Below are 17,785 nucleotides of genomic sequence, written 5' to 3' on the forward strand. Positions count from 1 at the left end.
GATGTTTACTTCCTTGCTCCCATATCCACCCTTCCTTCCTCCCACCCATCCCATTCCCCCAAGCTTTCCCCAATCCTCCCCCATCTCCCCTCTCTCTACCAATATCCCCTTACATCCACCCCCACCCCCCACCCCTGTGCACCCAAGTTTTGCCTGAAAATCTTGTCTACTTCCAATATCCAGGAGGATAACTATATGATTTTCTTTAGGTTCACCTTCTTATTTAGCTTCTCTAGAATTACAAATTATAGGCTTGAAGTCCTTAAATTATGGCTAGAATCCACTTATGAGTGAGTACATACCATATTCCTTTTTTTGGGTCTGGGTTACCTCACTCAGTAAAGCGTTTTCTATTTCCATCCATTTGCATGCAAAATTCAAGATGTCATTGTTTTTTACTGCTTAAACTCTAATGTGTTTATGTTCCACACCTTCTTTAACCATTCTTCTATTGAGGGGCACCTAGATTGTTTCCAGGTACTGGCTATTACAAATAGTGTTGCTATGAACATAGTTGAACAAATGCTTTTGTAGTATGATAGGGCATCTCTTGGGTATAGTCCCAAGAGTGGAATTGCTGGGTCCTGAGGTAGGTTGACTCCCAGTTTCCTGAGAAACCGTCACACTGATTTCCACAGTGGCTGCACAAGTTTTCATTCCCACCAACAATGGATGAGTATTCCCTCACTCCACATCCTCTCCAGCATAGGCTATCATTGGTGTTTTTGATTTTAGCTATTCTGACAGGTGTAAGATGGTATCTCAGAGTTGTTTTGATTTGCATTTCCCTGATCGCTAAAAAGGTTGAGCATGATCTTAAGTGTCTTTTGGCCATTCGAACTTCTGTTGAGAATTCTCTGTTCAGTTCAGTACCCCATTTTTTAATTGGGTTAATTAGAGTTTTAGTGTCTAGTTTCTTGAGTTCTTTGTATATTTTGGAGATCAGACCTTTGTCTGATGAGGGGTTGGTGAAGATATTCTCCCAATCTGTAGGTTGCCTTTTGGTCTTAACAGTGTACTTTGCTTTACAGAAGCTTCTCAGTTTCAGGAGGTCCCACTTATTCATTGTTGCTCTTATTGTCTGTGCTACTAGGGTTCTCCCTAGGAAGTGGTCTCCTGTGCCCATGTCTTGTAGACTACTTCCCACTTTCTCTTCTATCAGGTTCAATGTGGTCAGATTAATACTGAGGACTTTAATCCATTTGGACTTGAGTTTTGTGCATGGTGATAGATATGGATCTATTTTCATTCTTCTACATGTTGACATCCAGTTATGCCAGCACCATTTGTTAAAGATGCTTTTTGTCTTCCATTGTATAGTTTTAGCTCCTTTGTCGAAAATCAGGTGTTCCTAGGTTTGTGGATTAAGATCTGGGTCTTCGATTCGATTCCATTGGTCAACATCTCTGTTTTTGTGCCAATACCAAGCAGTTTTTATTACTGTAGCTCTGTAATAGAGTTTGAAGTCAGGGATGGTAATGCCTCTGGAAGTACTTTTATTGTATAGGATTGTTTTGGCTATCCTGGGTTTTTTGTTTTGCCATATAAACTTGATTATAGTTCTCTCAAGGTCTGTGAAGAATTTCGCTGGGATTTTGATGGGGATTGTATTGAGTCTATAGACTGCTTTTGATAAAATTGCCATTTTTACTATGTTGATCCTCCCAATCCAAGAGCATGGGAGATTTTTCCATTTTCTGGTATCCTCTTCAATTCCTTTCTTCAAAACCTTAAAGTTCTTGTCAAATAGATCTGTCACTTCCTTGGTTAGAGTTACCCTGAGATACTTTATGCTATTTGTGACTATCGTGAAAGGTGATGTTTCTCTGATTTCCCTCTCTGTATCTTTGTTCTTTGTGTATAGGAGGGCAAATGATTTTTTGGAGTTGATCTTGTATCTTGCCACAGTACTAAAGGTGTTGATCAGCTGTCGGAGTTCTTTGGTAGAGTTTTTGGGGTCGCTTATGTACACTATCATATCATCTGCAAATAATGAGAGTTTAACTTCTTCCTTTCCAATTCGAATCCCCTTGATCTCTTTATGCTGTCTTATTGCTATTGTTAGAACTTCAAGCACTATATTGAAGAGGTATGGAGAGAGTGGACAGCCTTGTCTTGTTCCAGATATTAGTGGGATGGCTTTGAGTTTCTCTTCATTTAATTTAATGTTAGCTGTCGGCTTGCTGTATATTGCCTTTATCATATTTAGGAATGAACCTTGTATCCCTGATCTCTCCAAGACCTTTATCATAAAGGGGTGTTAAATTCTGTCAAATGCTTTTTCAGCATCTAATGAAATGATCATATGTTTTTTTCCTTCCGTTTATTTATATGATGCATTACATTGATAGATTTTCGTATGTTGAACCAGCCCTGCCTCTCTGGGATGAAGCCTACTTGATTATAATGGATAATTTTTTGAATGTGTTCTTGGATTCTGTTTGCAAGTATTTTATTGAGAATTTTTGCGTCAATGTTCATGAATGAGATTGGTCTGTCATTCTCTTTCTTGGTTAAGTCTTTGTGCAGTTTGGGTACCTGGTTGACAGTAGCTTCATAAAAGGAGTTAGGCAATGACTCTTCTGTTTCTATTTTGTGAATCACATTAAGGAGTATAGGTATTAACTCTACTTGGAAGATCTGATAGAATTCTGCATTGAAACCATCTGGGCCAGGGCTCTTTTTGGTAGGGAGGTTTCTGATGACTGCTTCTATTTCCTCGTGACTTACAGATCTGTTTAAACTGCTCACCTGGTCTTGACTTAATTTTGGTAAATTGTATTTACCTAAAAAAGTGTCCATTTCTTCCACATTTCCCAATTTTGTGGCATACAGGCTTTTATAGTAAGATCTAATGATTCTCTGAATTTCCTCTGTGTCTGTGGTTATGTCCCCCTTTTCATTTCTGATCTTGTTAATTTGCATGTTCTCTCTCTGCCGTTTGGTTAGTTTGGATAGGGGTTTATCAATCTTGTTGATTTTCTCCAGGAACCAGCTTTTTGTTTCATTGATTCTTTGGATTGTTTTCTGTGTTTCAATTTTGTTGATTTCAGCCCTCAGTTTGATTATTTCCAGTCTTCTACTCCTCCTGGGTTTGTAGGCTTTCTGGGTTTAGAATTATTGTTGAATTCTAACTTTATTCTATGGTGATCTGATAGTACACAGGTGATTACTACAATTTCTTTATATCTATGGATGTTTACTTTGTTACCAATTATGTGATCAATTTTTGAGACGGTTCCATGAGATGCTGAGAGAAATGTATATTCTTTTCTGTTTGGGTGGAATGTTCTATAGATGTCTGTTAGGTCCATTTGGTTCATTACATCTGTTAGTTCTCTTATTTCTCTGTTAAGTTTCTGTCTGGTTGACCTGTCCATTGGTGAGAGAGGTTTGTTGAAATCACCCACTATTAGAATTTGGGGTTTGATGTATGTTCTGAGTTCTAGTAATGTTTCTTTTACATATGTGGGTCCTCTTATATTAGGTGCGTAGATATTCAGGATTGAGACTTCCTCCTGATGAATTGTTCCTGATATGAGTATAAAGTGTCCATCTCCGTCTCCGTCTGATTGATTTTTATAACATGTGGGGGCCTACTTGTTCAGATTTCTGTTCTGCCTGGCCCCCCATCTGTTTAGTCCCAGAGAAAAATCACACACAGATCTCTGTAAGTTATAATGCTGATTGGCCCATTAGGTCAGGCCACTTATTAGCTAACTCTCACATCTTGATTAACCCATTTTTCTGATCTATGTTAGCCATGTGGCTCAGTACTTTTTTCAGTGGGGCAGCTTACGTCCTGCTGCTTCGGTGATCTGGGTAGGAGTGGGAGGAATGAACTTCCTCCTCCCCAGAATTCTCCTGCTCTCCTTGCATCATTTCCACTTCCTGTCTGGTTTTCCCGCCCACACCTCCTGCCTGGCAAATCAGTGGTTATTTAAAACATGATTGACAGAGTACAGACAATTCTCCTGCACCAGATTTTAGTTTGAAATCTATTTTGTTAGATATTAGTATAGCCACACCCGCTTGTTTCTTTGGTCCATTTGATTGGAAAACCTTTTCCCAACTCTTTACTCTGAGATAGTGTCTGTCTTTGTGTTTGAGGTGCGTTTTTTGTAGGCAGCAGAATGTTGGATCCTGATTACGTATCCATTCTCTTAACCTGTGCCTTTTTATAGGTGAATTGAGTCCATTGATATTAAGCGATATTAATGACCAGTGGTTGTTGACTTCGGTTATTTTCCTGATGCTGTTGTTTGTGTGTTTCCCTTCTTTGAGTTGTGCTGGTGGAGGGTTGTCAGATGCTTGTGTTATTATGAGTGTTGTTGGCTTCCTTGGTTTGTGGTTTTCCTTCTAGTATTTTCTGTAGGGCTGGGTTTGTGGCTACGTATTGTTTAGATCTGTTTTTGTCCTGGAATATCTTGTTTTCTTCATCGATGGTAAATGCCAACTGAGTATAGTAGTCTGGGCTTGCGTCCTTGGTCTCTTAGTTTCTGCAGCACATCTATCCAAGACCTTCTGGCTTTCATGGTTTCCATTGAGAAGTCAGGTGTAATTCTGTTAGGTTTCCCTTTATATGTTACTTGACCCTTTTCCCTTGCAGCTCTTAATATTTGTTCTTTATTCTCTATGTTTTGTGTTTTGATTATTATATGGTGAGGGGATTTTTTTTTGATCCAGTCTGTTTGGTGTTCTATATGTTTCTTGTACCTTCATAGGAATATCCTTCTTTAGATTGGGAAAGTTTTCTTCAATAATTTTGGTGAATATATTTTCTGGGCCTTTGAGTTGTAAATCTTCTCCTTCTACACCTATTATTCTTAGGTTTGGCTTTTTCCTGGATGTTTTGTGTTAAAAATTTGTTGGATTTGTTTTGTTCTTTAATCAGTGAGTTTATTTCCTCCACAGTATTTTCAGTGTCTGAGATTCTTTCTTCTATCTCTTGTATTCTGTTGATTATTCTTGTCTCTGCAGTTCCTGTTCATTTACACAGATTTTCCCTATCCAGCCTTCCCTCGGTTTGTGTTTTCTTCATTACCTCCATTTCATTTTTCAAGTCTTGAACTGTTTCCCTTACCTGTTTGATTGCTTTTTCTTGGATTTCTTGTTTTTCTTGGGTATCTTTGAGAGATTTATTCATTTCATCTACTTTTTTGTTTGTTATCTCCATTTCTTTATGGCAGATTTTCGCCTCCTGTTTTAGTTCCTCTATTATTTTCATATAGTTCCGCTTAGAGTCGATTTCTTCTATTTCTTCTAGAGTAGGGTGTTCAGTTCTTCTAGTTTCGTGATCCCTGGATTCTGGTGATGTCGTGTTGCCTTTCAGGTTGTTGGAGGAATTCTTGCATTGGCGCCTGTCCATCTCTTCCTTCAAATGGAGCCAGGAGAGTCTTGGTGTCTTGGTTCAGTTTTTGCTCTCTGAGTGGATCTCTTCAGTGCAGGAGCAGGAACTGTTCCTGTCCCTCTAGATGGTATTCCTCAGCACCCTCTGGATGGAACTCCTCAGCACTGAAATAGGGACAGCCCTCTGGATAGAACTCCTCAGCACCCTCTGAATAGAACTCCTCAGCACTGAAATAGGGACAGCCCTCTGGATAGAACTCCTCAACACCCTCTGGATAGAACTCCTCAGCACTGAAATAGGGACAGCCCTCTGGATAGAACTCCTCAGCAGTGAAATAGGGATAGCTGGTATTCCAAGGACACAGGAGACAAAAGGGCAACCATGGGGACAGGACAGAGTTGAGTGGAACACAGAAGACCCAGCAGCAGAAGCTAGGCAGGGGAACTGTGCTCTCTTCCAGGACAGTCCACCCCAGATAGCACAGACTCACCCCTCTGGATGGAACTCCTCAGCACTCTGTCTTAATTTCTTAATTTCTTCAAGGACTCATTCATCATTTAGTAAAATGGTGTTTAATCCCCATGAGTATATGTTCTAAGGTTGTTCTTACTGTTGACTTATAGTTTTACTCCATTGTGACCAGATAGGATACCAGAAGATAGTTCAGTTTTCCTGTGTTTGTTGAAACTTGCTTTGTGTTCTAATATATGATCTTTTTTGGCAGCATTCCAAGGGATGCTGAGAAAAATTTATATTTTTGCATGGAATACATATTTTGATGAAATAGTCTGAAGGTATCTGTTAAGTCCACTTGATGTACAATTTCATTTAATGCAGATGTTCCTGGTTGTTTTCTGTCTAGATGACTTGTCAATAGATGAGAGGAGGGTATTGAAGTCACCCACTACTGACGGTGGTGTTGGGATTAATGCATGACTTTACATCTAGCAGCATTTGATGAAATGGGCGTGCCTGTGCTTGTAACATATATGTAAAGAATTACAATATTTTCTTGATAGTTAATTTCCTCAGTCACATGAAGTGGCCTTCCTTATCTTTCCTCTTAGTTTTGTAGTGAGCTGTGCTTTGTCAGATGTTACAGCAGCAACATCTGCTTGTCTTCTAGGTCCGTTTGCTTGGAACACCCTTTTATTTCCTTTTATCCTAAGGTAATGTCTTTTTTTCCCTCTTGTGGTGAAGTATTTTCTTAGAGGGAACAAAAAGATGTTTCCTGCTTTTGATCCAATCTGCTTGTCTGTATCTTGGTTTGGTATATTGAGATCATTAATATTCAGAGCTCTTGTTGAATGCTGTGCACTGATTCCTGTCATTTTGTTGATTTTTTTAGTATTTTTTTCCTTTCCTGATTATTATTCTGGTGTGACTTATTGTTTCATGTGGATGGGTTGTTTGTTTGTTCTTAGTTTGGAACATTCCTTTAAGGTAGCTTCTATAGAGAGATGACTTAATGGTTTTAAGTTCTGTTAACCAGTTGTTATCATGGAAAGTTTACTTCTGCTTCTGCTGTGACAGATATCTCTCCTTGTTCTGGCAGCATTTGTGGGCTAAAAATTGGCTTTTAAAACTTGAAGTGCGTCTTTCTAGGACCTTCTACTTTTTCACTAAGTTTCAGTTGACAAATCTGCTTTTATTCTGATGGATCTGCCTTTATGTGTAACTTCATGTATTTCTCTGCTACTTTCAGTATGCTTTCTTTGTTCTGTATATTTAGTATTTTAATTAGAATCCAAGGGAAAGTTCTTTCTTGGTGTCCTGAATACCTTCCTTATATGGATGGACATTTCTTTTCTCTTACGATTATTTTGAAAAGTTTTGTGTGTCTTTAAAATAAAATTTTTCTCCTATGCCCCTGACCTTTAGATTTGGTCTTTTCATAATATTTCATGAGTCTTGGAATTCTCACATGTACGTTTTTATTACCTTGATTTTGTCCTTACTGAATTGTTCCAGATCCCCCATCTTGTCTTTCGGCTCAGATATTTTTTCCTCTCCTTCATCTATTCTGTTGGTGAAACTTTGCATAGAACTTTTAATTATGACTTACTATTTTTTTCAGTATCATTTTATTGACTTCTTTCATATCACACATCATTATTCTTATTTTAATTCAACTGTCTATATTCTACAGTAAATCTTTTTATGTGAATACTTTTTTTCTTCTGATTTTTCAAGACAGGGTTTCTCTGTGTAACATCCCTAGCTGTCCTGGAACTACCAGGCTGGCCTTGAACTCACAGAGATCTGTCTGTCTCTGCCTCCTGAGTGCTGGGATTAAAGGCGTGTGCCACTACTCTCTGGTTTATGAGAACATTTTAATAGTAATAATTCTCAAAGTAGCAGTAAATGTAAGTTTATAAAATGTGGCTTATCATGAGAAGTTATATTTATTTTGAACTTTGCAAGAGTAAAATTTCATGAAGTAATATTACCATTCAGAAGTAATGCAATTAAAAAATCTTTGTTCCTTCTGCTTGAATAGTTATATACTGTATTTCTCTTTCAATTCACAAAATATCTGGAGATAACAGGCTTTTTGTGAATTGATTAGTAGTTAATGAGTTAAGTTTGTGTAATTGTTTATATCCTCATTGTGTGAAAAGAGAAATATATTAGTGTGTTTGTGACAAAATAAAATGTATCATTCCTTTTCTTTTTTTTCCTATTTACTAGGCATTTTTATTACCAATTTGTGAAGCAGCAGCTATGAGAAAAGTGGTGAAAGTTTATCAAGAATGGATCCAACAAGAGGATAAGCCTTTGTTTATGCAGGAGCCTGAGGAACGTGTGCTCCCTTCTTCAGATACACCTTGTCTTGAAAACGTTACAGACCAGGATATTTCAATAGAAGATGGAGAAAAAAGAGAAGAGGTAAAATGATAACTTCTATATGTTTTAACGTAAGGTCAATAGATTAGAGTTTTTTTTTAAAGTATAATGTGTTGATTTGCATTTCCCTGATCGCTAAAAAGGTTGAGCATGATCTTAAGTGTCTTTTGGCCATTCAAACTTCTGTTGAGAATTCTATATTCAGTTCAGTACCCCATTTTTTAATTGGGTTAATTAGAGTTTTAGTGTCTAGTTTCTTGAGTTCTTTGTATATTTTGGAGATCAGACCTTTGTCTGATGAGGGGTTGGTGAAGATATTCTCCCAATCTGTAGGTTGTCTTTTTGTCTTATTGACAGTGTCCTTTGCTTTACAGAAGCTTCTCAGTTTCAGGAGGTCCCATTTATTCATTGATTCTCTTATTGTCTGTGCTACTAGGGTTCTCCCTAGGAAGTGGTCTCCTGTGCCCATGTCTTGTAGACTACTTCCCACTTTCTCTTCTATCAGGTTCAATGTGGTCAGATTAATACTGAGGACTTTAATCCATTTGGACTTGAGTTTTGTGCATGGTGATAGATATGGATCTATTTTCATTCTTCTACATGTTGACATCCAGTTATGCCAGCACCATTTGTTAAAGATGCTTTTTGTCTTCCATTGTATAGTTTTAGCTCCTTTGTCGAAAATCAGGTGTTCCTAGGTTTGTGGATTAAGATCTGGGTCTTCGATTCGATTCCATTGGTCAACATCTCTGTTTTTGTGCCAATACCAAGCAATTTTTATTACTGTAGCTCTGTAATAGAGTTTGAAGTCAGGGATGGTAATGCCTCTGGAAGTACTTTTATTGTATAGGATTGTTTTGGCTATCCTGGGTTTTTTGTTTTGCCATATAAACTTGATTATAGTTCTCTCAAGGTCTGTGAAGAATTTCGCTGGGATTTTGATGGGGATTGTATTGAGTCTATAGACTGCTTTTGATAAAATTGCCATTTTTACTATGTTGATCCTCCCAATCCAAGAGCATGGGAGATTTTTCCATTTTCTGGTATCCTCTTCAATTCCTTTCTTCAAAACCTTAAAGTTCTTGTGTTTATATGAATTTATTTAGATAGATAAAGGTCGCTTTCTGTATAATTTACATTTTATATCACAGTATTTATCTCAGTAGTCTTTTGCAAAGTTCTGTGATGTCACAATTTTATTTTTATTTTGATGCTACAATCTAAAAGCAAAAAATAAACAAGTAACAGTGAGGTTATCTTGTGTTGATCAGGGCTTTGTAAACTTTTTTCACTGGCAAAAAGTTTTTATACAACACTGTATATATCAGCGTAAACAAAGGTACCTGAGATAAGTAAGACGGCACTTGGGGGGCAGAGGCAGGGTCGCTTCTACAGAGCAAGTTCCAGTCCAGCCAATGCTACATGGTCAAAAAAAGAAAAACGAAAGATATATGAATCATTCATTAAAAATAAATCATAAAGAAATTTATTTTTAAAGAGTTTGATGTATATAATCTTATCATTTATTAAAGACAAAAACAAATTTCCACACTAATAGACTGGATATGAAAAGAAATAGACTTGACTGAGTATTTGATACTGGAGGACATGAGAATTTTCCTCATTTTTAATATTTAATGGATATTTTTATGTTATAATCACCAGTGCTAATTATGCCACTTTGTGTAAATATGTAGTGCAAAATGTTGAAAGTCGTCTCTCAGGCCGTTTTAGAAATTTTGGAAGTTCTATCTTAGTGTCTGTAACATGAGGGGGCCGGCTTGTTGGGGTTTCCATCCCTCCAAGTACCCCAACAGCTGGCAAGCAACAAAGAAAATCACACGGAGTCTACATTAGGTTATAAACTGTTTGGCCCATTAGGTCAGGCTTCTTATTAACTCTTATCACTTATATTAACCCATTATTCTCATCTATGTTACCCATAATGGCTCCGTACCTTTCTCAACTGGGCAAGTTACATGCTGCCTCTTCAGTGGTCTGTGCAGGAGTGGCTGAGGAACCTTTCTCCTCCCTAGCCTTATCCTATTCTCATTACTCCGCCTCTACTTCCTGTCTGGTTGACCCGCCTATACTTCCTGCCTGGCCAATCAGCGTTTTATTAAAATACATGATTGACAGAATACAGATAATTCTCCCGCACCAAGTGTCAAGAAGCTAATATTCATTTTTAAAAATTGCTGCTCAAATCAGCAACTTAACAATTTTTTAAAAAATCAAATATTCTGACACAGTTCAATCCAGAGAAATACTAATTTGATACTTCCATGCTGGGAAATGAAAAATATGAAAATATTAAGTCTTTGTTCCATTATTATGCCATTATATTTTCTAAAAGCAGGAAACTTTGCATATATAGTAAAAACACTGCAGTTCATAACACAGTGTAGTCCTTAATCTGTTCAACATTCATTGATGTTTTGTCGTATGAAGACATGCTCAGTAGAGATTGTGTATATTGTGTATTCAGAGCCAGGACTATAGTCCAGCCATGAAATGAGCACAGACCAGTGTACCAGGTACAGCTTGGATTCATTATGTGTTTGATTGTAATTTTCTATTATACATTCACTGTTGCTAAATGGTTCACTTATCCCACGTTCATTTCTTAACCTATGGTTAAGAAAGTGTTGGGGTGTATATCAGAGGTAGAGCCTGCTGTATTTTAAACATGTGCCAAATCAAAATTGCTACTAGAGGACATACTTTGTGTTATGATTATTAAATTATTGTTCCTTTTCTCAAAATATTGCCTACTTATGCTGTGAATGGCTACACATTACAAACTAGAATGTTTTGAATTCTTCTCTAGAGTATTTTGCATTAGAGCTAACTGCAAAATTCAAATTTTTCCTGACATGATAAAATATATTGTTGGTGATAAGAAAGCCTAGAATTTATTCACAGAGCAGATAGAAAAGGGAACAGAGGTAGGACTGGGTCACTGATTCTATTCATTCCTGAGACCTAAGTAAATTTTTGAATGTTCGACTCTTGTCATGTATCAGACTCTCTAGGAACTGGAAGCTGAGATGAAATTAGGAGTAAAAAAGACTGTCTGGCCAGGCGTTGGTAGTGCACACCCCTCATCCCAGCACTCGGGAGGTAGAGGCAGGTGGATCTCTGTGAGTTCGAGGCCAGCCTGGTCTATAAAGCAAGTCCCAGGACAACTAGGGTTACACAGAGAAACCCTGTCTCGAAAGAAAGAAAAAAAAAAAGAAGACTGTTTTTATCTGATTTACTTTTCTATAGTCCAAAGTTTTTTTGAATTCGGAGAGGAGCAGGTTAATTTAACCTCTCCAGTGGAGTTTAATCAGGATAAGGATACATGAATGAATAGAGGGGTTCTACATGGATTAATTGAGAGAGGGATTGTGGATAGGGAATACAGAATCTGCCTAGAGAGCCTAGGATGGTCTCGAACTGTCAATCTTGGCTTAGTGTTTTGAATGATGCTCTTTATAAGATAAGAAAATGTTTAAGTAGTATTGCCAAGACAATGATAGAAGCCTGATTAGCATTTATGAGACCTTGAGTTTTATCCCTAACTACCCCAAAATAAGTATATAAAAGAAAAAAGGACAAATGTAATTGTATTATATAAACTGGTTTTTTGTTTGCTTGTTTTTGTTTGTTTGTTTTTGAGACAGGGTCTAATGTATTCCAGACTGGCATCAGTCTCACTCTATAACCTAGGATGATTTTAAACTCTTGATCATATTCTGTTTCCACTTCCCAAGTACTAGGATCACAAATATATACCACATGACCCATCAAAGTATATACAATTAATCATAAAATTTGTGAAAGATAGTTCAAAGTACTGTTAGGTATTAGTAAGAAATGTCAGATATTTCAGTTATGGTAGAAAGTACACCTATCAATCTAAATGATGTATTTTCTACAACCCTTTTAGTTATACTGTGCCTGTGTACCTACCCTCCATCATTTATATAGGAATAGTATAATAAATATATACAGAATTAAAAACACAGGCTAGACATTTTGGTGCATGCTTTTAATTCCATCACTTAGGAGGGAGAAGTAGATGGATCTCTGTGAGTTTGAGACCAGTCTGATCTACATAGTTCCAGGACAGCCAAGAGCTACACAGTGTGAGACCCCGTCACCACAAGAACGAAAACAAACAAGCACACAAAAGACCAATCAAACAAACCAAAAAACAAACTTCACCCAAAAAACAAATAGAAAGAAGTAGTGTGTGGGTTGAGGGAAGGTGAGTTGATAATATAGATATATTGATAGTGTCATCTTCTGTTGGTTATTCACATACATATTGCCATTATCAGTGATTTTTTTTAAGAGCTAGTAGCTCTTGTAAGGATATTAACCAAACAATATAGTCGCTAATTGATTGGCATCAGATTAGTTCAATATATATTACAATTGCATAAATTTTGGTGTTATAAAAATGAAATTATAGAGTCAGATAATTATGAATGGGTTTTTATTTCACATAGCATTTAACATGTTTGGAAGACACTAGGCTGTTTTTCTGTGAGTTTTTCGTACTTTCGTGCACCTTGTAGGACATTAGTCATTTCCTAGTGCATCTCATTAAATTCCAGTGGCATTTTCCAATAAAGTACCCCCAAAATGTTCAGAATGTCCTCTAAAGCACAGTATGTGTTATAAAACTGTTACTGCTGTGATCCTAGAGCTTGAAGGAGAACACTTTATACTCTGTAGAAAGGTGGGAAAGGAGTCATAGAGTCTAAGTTGTAACTAATGTGACTGGAGTAGGTAGGAATGGGGAGTTTGTGGAGAAGAGGCTTGTCTTTATACTTGCAGGTCATTTAGGAAGACTTCAGAAGACATATTGTCATAGAGATACAGAGCCCAAGAGAAAGGCTGGGCTATTGCTTGGAATGTTGTGTTGACTCCTCACAGCACTGAGTTCCCGGTCAGTCGTTCTGTTTAGGACAGAGTATTAGATAAAACTACCTATATGTTGTAGGCATAACACTGCTCAAGCTGTTAGAAGGCAGCTTTTTGGGACTATTGGTGACAGAGGACTGGGAGTGTCACTGTGGTAGAGTGCTTGCTTACCATACGGATTCCTAGCACCACAGAAGGGCAGGCGCAGGCATAGTGGCTCCTACCTGAAATTCTAGCCCTTGGTAGACTGAAGTAGAGAGACTTAATAGTTCAAGGCCATGTGGGCTACAAAATGAGACCCTGTCTGGAAGGGAGGAAGAAAAGGAGGTATTAGTGATGAATATTCAAAAGCAACAGTGGTTGGGGCAGGGTAGCTAGGTGGATCAAGTATCCACACAAGCACATTTGGGTACAAGTACTTATACACACCTGTGTACACACATGCACACAGCACACATACACCTTACAACACTACAAAACAGGCTTTTACTTGAGGGAACGTGTAGCCTGTACCTACCCGCACCAACTCAAGCAGAAAGCTTCAGTAGTAGTTGTCCGAAGCAGTGCCTTTTGTTTTTAAGAATTTTACTGTTCTTAAAAGTCTGTTTTCTAGTTATGTAGATTTTGGCATTTAATATAGAACAGAATTAATCTTTTATAAAGCTGTGAATAGTGTAATATGATTGTTGACTATGTGAGAATATACACTAATGACTCCATATATGATGTGATATTAACTCTAGCTAGTCATTATCCATAATTTTTTATGTTAAATTTTTTTTACAGCGAATACATATCACTTATTAGTTAAATCTTTTTTATCTTTTGATTTATTTTTAGTTATGTATAGGTCTGTGTGCATGTGGGCATGTGCACATGGGAGCAGGTGCTCTCAGAAGCCCCAGAGTCCTGTGGAGTTGGAGTTATAGACAGTTGTAAGCCTGCTGGTGTGGGTGCTCTGGAAGAGCAGCCAGCGCTCTTCACTGCTGACTCATCCCTCCACCCCCTTAAACAATCTGTTTTCAGGGAAAGACACAGTTTAATAGTCTAATAATTCCATACACATTTTACGTTACTGACTTGTTGCAGCATTCTCATTGATGAAATATTTGATATTTTGCTTCAGGAAAATGGGGCCAATATTTCTGAGCATGTTCGAAATTCTAGTTGGACCAAAAATGGTTCTTATCAAGTTGCTTTTCATGCCTCTGAAGAAGCCACAGAACAAAATATTCAAGCTGGTACACAGGCAGTTTTGCAGGTGCGTAGCTTTATACTTACTGTTGTTTGTGTGTGTGTTTATAGTTCCTGGGCTTTGTGGAATGCTAGGCAAGTTTTCTACCAGTGAACTACATATCTAGCCCTTCAGCTTAAAAGAAAAGTCATTAAATATTTCAAATATCCGTAGTTTTGGATTTCATATTATATTAAATTTATATATATATTCACTACTTACATCTGTGAGTTATCACTATGCCATATTTGTCTTTCATAAAATGTATACTGACAAACATTACATAGTTCATAGATGGAAAAAGATGTTGAAATTCAAGACTAATAAAGAAAAGGTAAACTGAATTAGGAAAATATAATTTTGTTTTTACATTTAGTGTGTGTATTGGGAGGTACAAGTATGTGTTTGCCATGCGGAGGTCAGTAGACAACTTGTACCAGTGTATTCTCTTCTATCCAAGTGTAATCATGTGTATGCCAGAGATCATACTTGAATCATCAGACTTGGCAGCAAGGGCCTTGCCCACTAAACCATGTCACTAGCCTCAGAACTTTTAAAAAACAACATTTCACATCCTCTGTAGACAGTGAAGAATTACAATATGATAATTTATGTAATAGACAGATGTACAGAAATAGGAATCCATAAATGCTTCCTGAGTCTCCATCTGCACATCTCATCTGACTTGCTGTGTGTTTCATTATGCTTTTCTCCCACTATTAGATGTTTGCCCTATTAAAGGATTTGCAGGAGTTTCTTATATTCCTTTTCTCCTTTTCCTTCTCTTCAGTCTGTGCTTTTTTTAATATTACTTAGTACGGCATAGCTCTCACCAATTCTTTTTTCTTGTCAAAACCACTTCTAACATCTATCTTGTTAAATCAAAAGTCCTTTTTTATTTTATTTTATTTTTTTGAGATAGAGTTGCACTATATATACCAGGTGGCCTCTAACTCCCAGAGATCCATCTGTCTCTGCCTTTGCAGCAGTGTGGTTAAAGGTACACACAATCTGTGTTTTACTAAAAGTACATTTTACATTCTTACCTGACTGCTGGCCTAGTGAGGAGCATGTGCAGAGAGAGGGTTGTTCTCCCTGAGATCCTTCCACACTGTCCTCAGAGTAGCACACCCTCCTGTTCTTTTCTCACTGACCGGTCTCTAGGTAGATGGTTTCACATTGATTTTTCCGTGTCTCCCTGACTGTTCTCGTGGAAATACCCAGAATTGGGTACTTGATTATGACTATAGACCACTCACCTTAGAAATGTGCTTTTAATATGTGTTGTAAAAGGAGCGACGGACTGCATTCCCACTGCCTGGCTCCCGGCCAGCTTTACCCGAAATAACAACACACAAATTGTATTCATTTAAACACTGCCTGGACCATTAGTTCTAACCTCTTATTGGCTAACTCTTACATGTTCGTTTAACCCATTTCTAATAATCTGTATCGCCACTTGACTGTGATTTACCGGCTTGAGTCTAACCAGCGTCCATCTCGGAGAGGAGAGCCATGGCGTCTGCCTCACTGCCTTCTTCTTCCCAGCATTCTGTTCTGTCTACTCTCATTCACCTAAGGGCTGCCCTATCAAAAGGCCAAGGAAGTTTCCTTATTTGACCAATGAAAGCAACGTATAGACAGAAGGCCCTCCTACTCCAAATATGGATTCATTTCTTTGAGTGTTAATGAGCTTAAATATCATATGCCAAAATGGTAGTAGAAATAGAAGTATTAACTAATACATGGTGGTTTTAAATTTATTCTAGGTCAGTACTTGTTTCTTTCTGTCTCTGTCTCTCATTCTGTGTGTGAGAGAGAGAGAGACAAAGAGACAGAGACACACACACACAGAGACAGAGAGAGAGAGAGAGAGAGGTAGATCGAGTCTTATTTTTTTTTTTTTTATCCCAGACTGTCCTCACACCTTCAGCCTCCTTGTCATCTTTTTGAGTTCTGGCATTAAAGGTATTAACCCTGCATGCCAGTCTAATTTTTTCTTTAAATAAGAAATTTACCATTCAGCCAGATGTGTTGGCTCATGCCTATAATTTTGGCACTCAAGAGACAACAGCAGCAGCAGCAGGATTGCAACACATTTCAGCTTATCCTGGTCTATGTAGTGAATTTCAGACCAACCAGGGCTACAGAGTGAGATCCTGTCCTAAAGAAACGAGAAAATGAAAACCACCATTGAAATGTCATTATGAATAATTAATGATTTCTCTTATTATAGGTGTTCATTATAAACTCATCAAATATATTTCTTCTTGAACCTGCAAATGAAATAAAAAATCTTTTGGATGAGCACACAGATATGTGTAAACGTATTCTTAACATTTATCGATACATGGTTGTGCAAGTGTCAATGGACAAGAAGACCTGGTAATAATTCTCTATCTTTATTAGTTATTGTTCTCTGTAGAAGTATAGTAATTCTTCAAGGGATAACGTCTATGAATAGGGCATGTTACAATGTTAGAGTGCTATCTCTGAATGAGTACAAATATTTATATACTAATCATGGTGACAGTAGACTGTCTCATTTTATTCCAAACATTCTTGATTAAGCTTCCATAAGACCCCTTGAACTATCTGAAGTATGCGTATGTTGTCATTTCTTTCTCCTATGAATGAATGCATGCATTTCTACATATACAGAGAAATTAATTTTTTTTAATATTTCTTATGGTTTACTTAACTTTATTTTATGTGCATTGGTGTGAAGGTGTCAGATCCCCTGGAACTGGATCTTCAGACAGTTGTGAGCTGCCATGTGGGTGCTGGGAATTGAACCTGGGTCCTCTGGAAGAGCAGTCAGTGCTCTTAACTGCTGAGCCATCTCTCCAGCCCCGAGAAATTAATTTTTGCGTGTGTTAAGTGATTGAAGATGTTAGTAGATGATTGACTGAACTTTTAAAAGCTATTTCTTTACTGTGGCTTTTAAAGCCTTGTGTTATCAGGCCCCTTATTGCTTTTTCCTTCTGTTTGACCTCTTAAGTTTAACCTACACCTTGCATCCTTCCCAAAAGTGTCAAAGTGATCTTTCCTGTGCATGTTCTGAATTTTGCTTTAGAATGTCTACTATGTTTTCTGTGGTCACTAAGCTGGTGGATTCCACCTTCCTCTTTCTGTATTTCTTTTCTATGTATTTTTTCCTCACTTCCTTTTGTTCTAGATGGGTACTACTGTATAGTTCTCAGAATTGTCTGGATTCCTAAGTTACTTGTATTAAAGTCTGTTTACTCATATGTGTTGGAACCACCGCCAAGAATAATACAGTTATCTTAATTTTGTATGCTTACTTTACTTAGTGTAATACTATATACTTAGTCCTTTATGTACTTGGTGAATTAAATCGAAAAGTAGACCTTTGAGGGAGAGCAGTTTTATTGATTTTGTTAGAATAATGCTTATAATGGTTATAGTACTTATGG

General features: G+C 37.4%; 1 protein-coding gene across 7 annotated transcripts in view; it reads left to right on the forward strand.

The window, feature by feature from the left end:
* Positions 1-17,785, forward strand: part of Ralgapa1 (Ral GTPase activating protein catalytic subunit alpha 1) — a 217,023-nt gene that overhangs the window by 57,984 nt on the left and 141,254 nt on the right. For all 7 annotated transcript variants that reach the window (XM_085697620.2, XM_085697618.2, XM_085697619.2 and 4 more), the window contains exons 11-13: positions 8,042-8,239; positions 14,241-14,375; positions 16,585-16,733. In XM_085697620.2, the coding sequence (XP_085553746.1) occupies positions 8,042-8,239; positions 14,241-14,375; positions 16,585-16,733 (482 nt within the window). The remainder of the gene's footprint in view (positions 1-8,041; positions 8,240-14,240; positions 14,376-16,584; positions 16,734-17,785) is intronic.

The sequence above is a fragment of the Myodes glareolus genome, chromosome 11 (genome assembly GCF_982192425.1).
Source record: "Myodes glareolus chromosome 11, mMyoGla1.1, whole genome shotgun sequence".
In the NCBI taxonomy this organism is placed as follows: Eukaryota; Metazoa; Chordata; class Mammalia; order Rodentia; family Cricetidae; genus Myodes; species Myodes glareolus.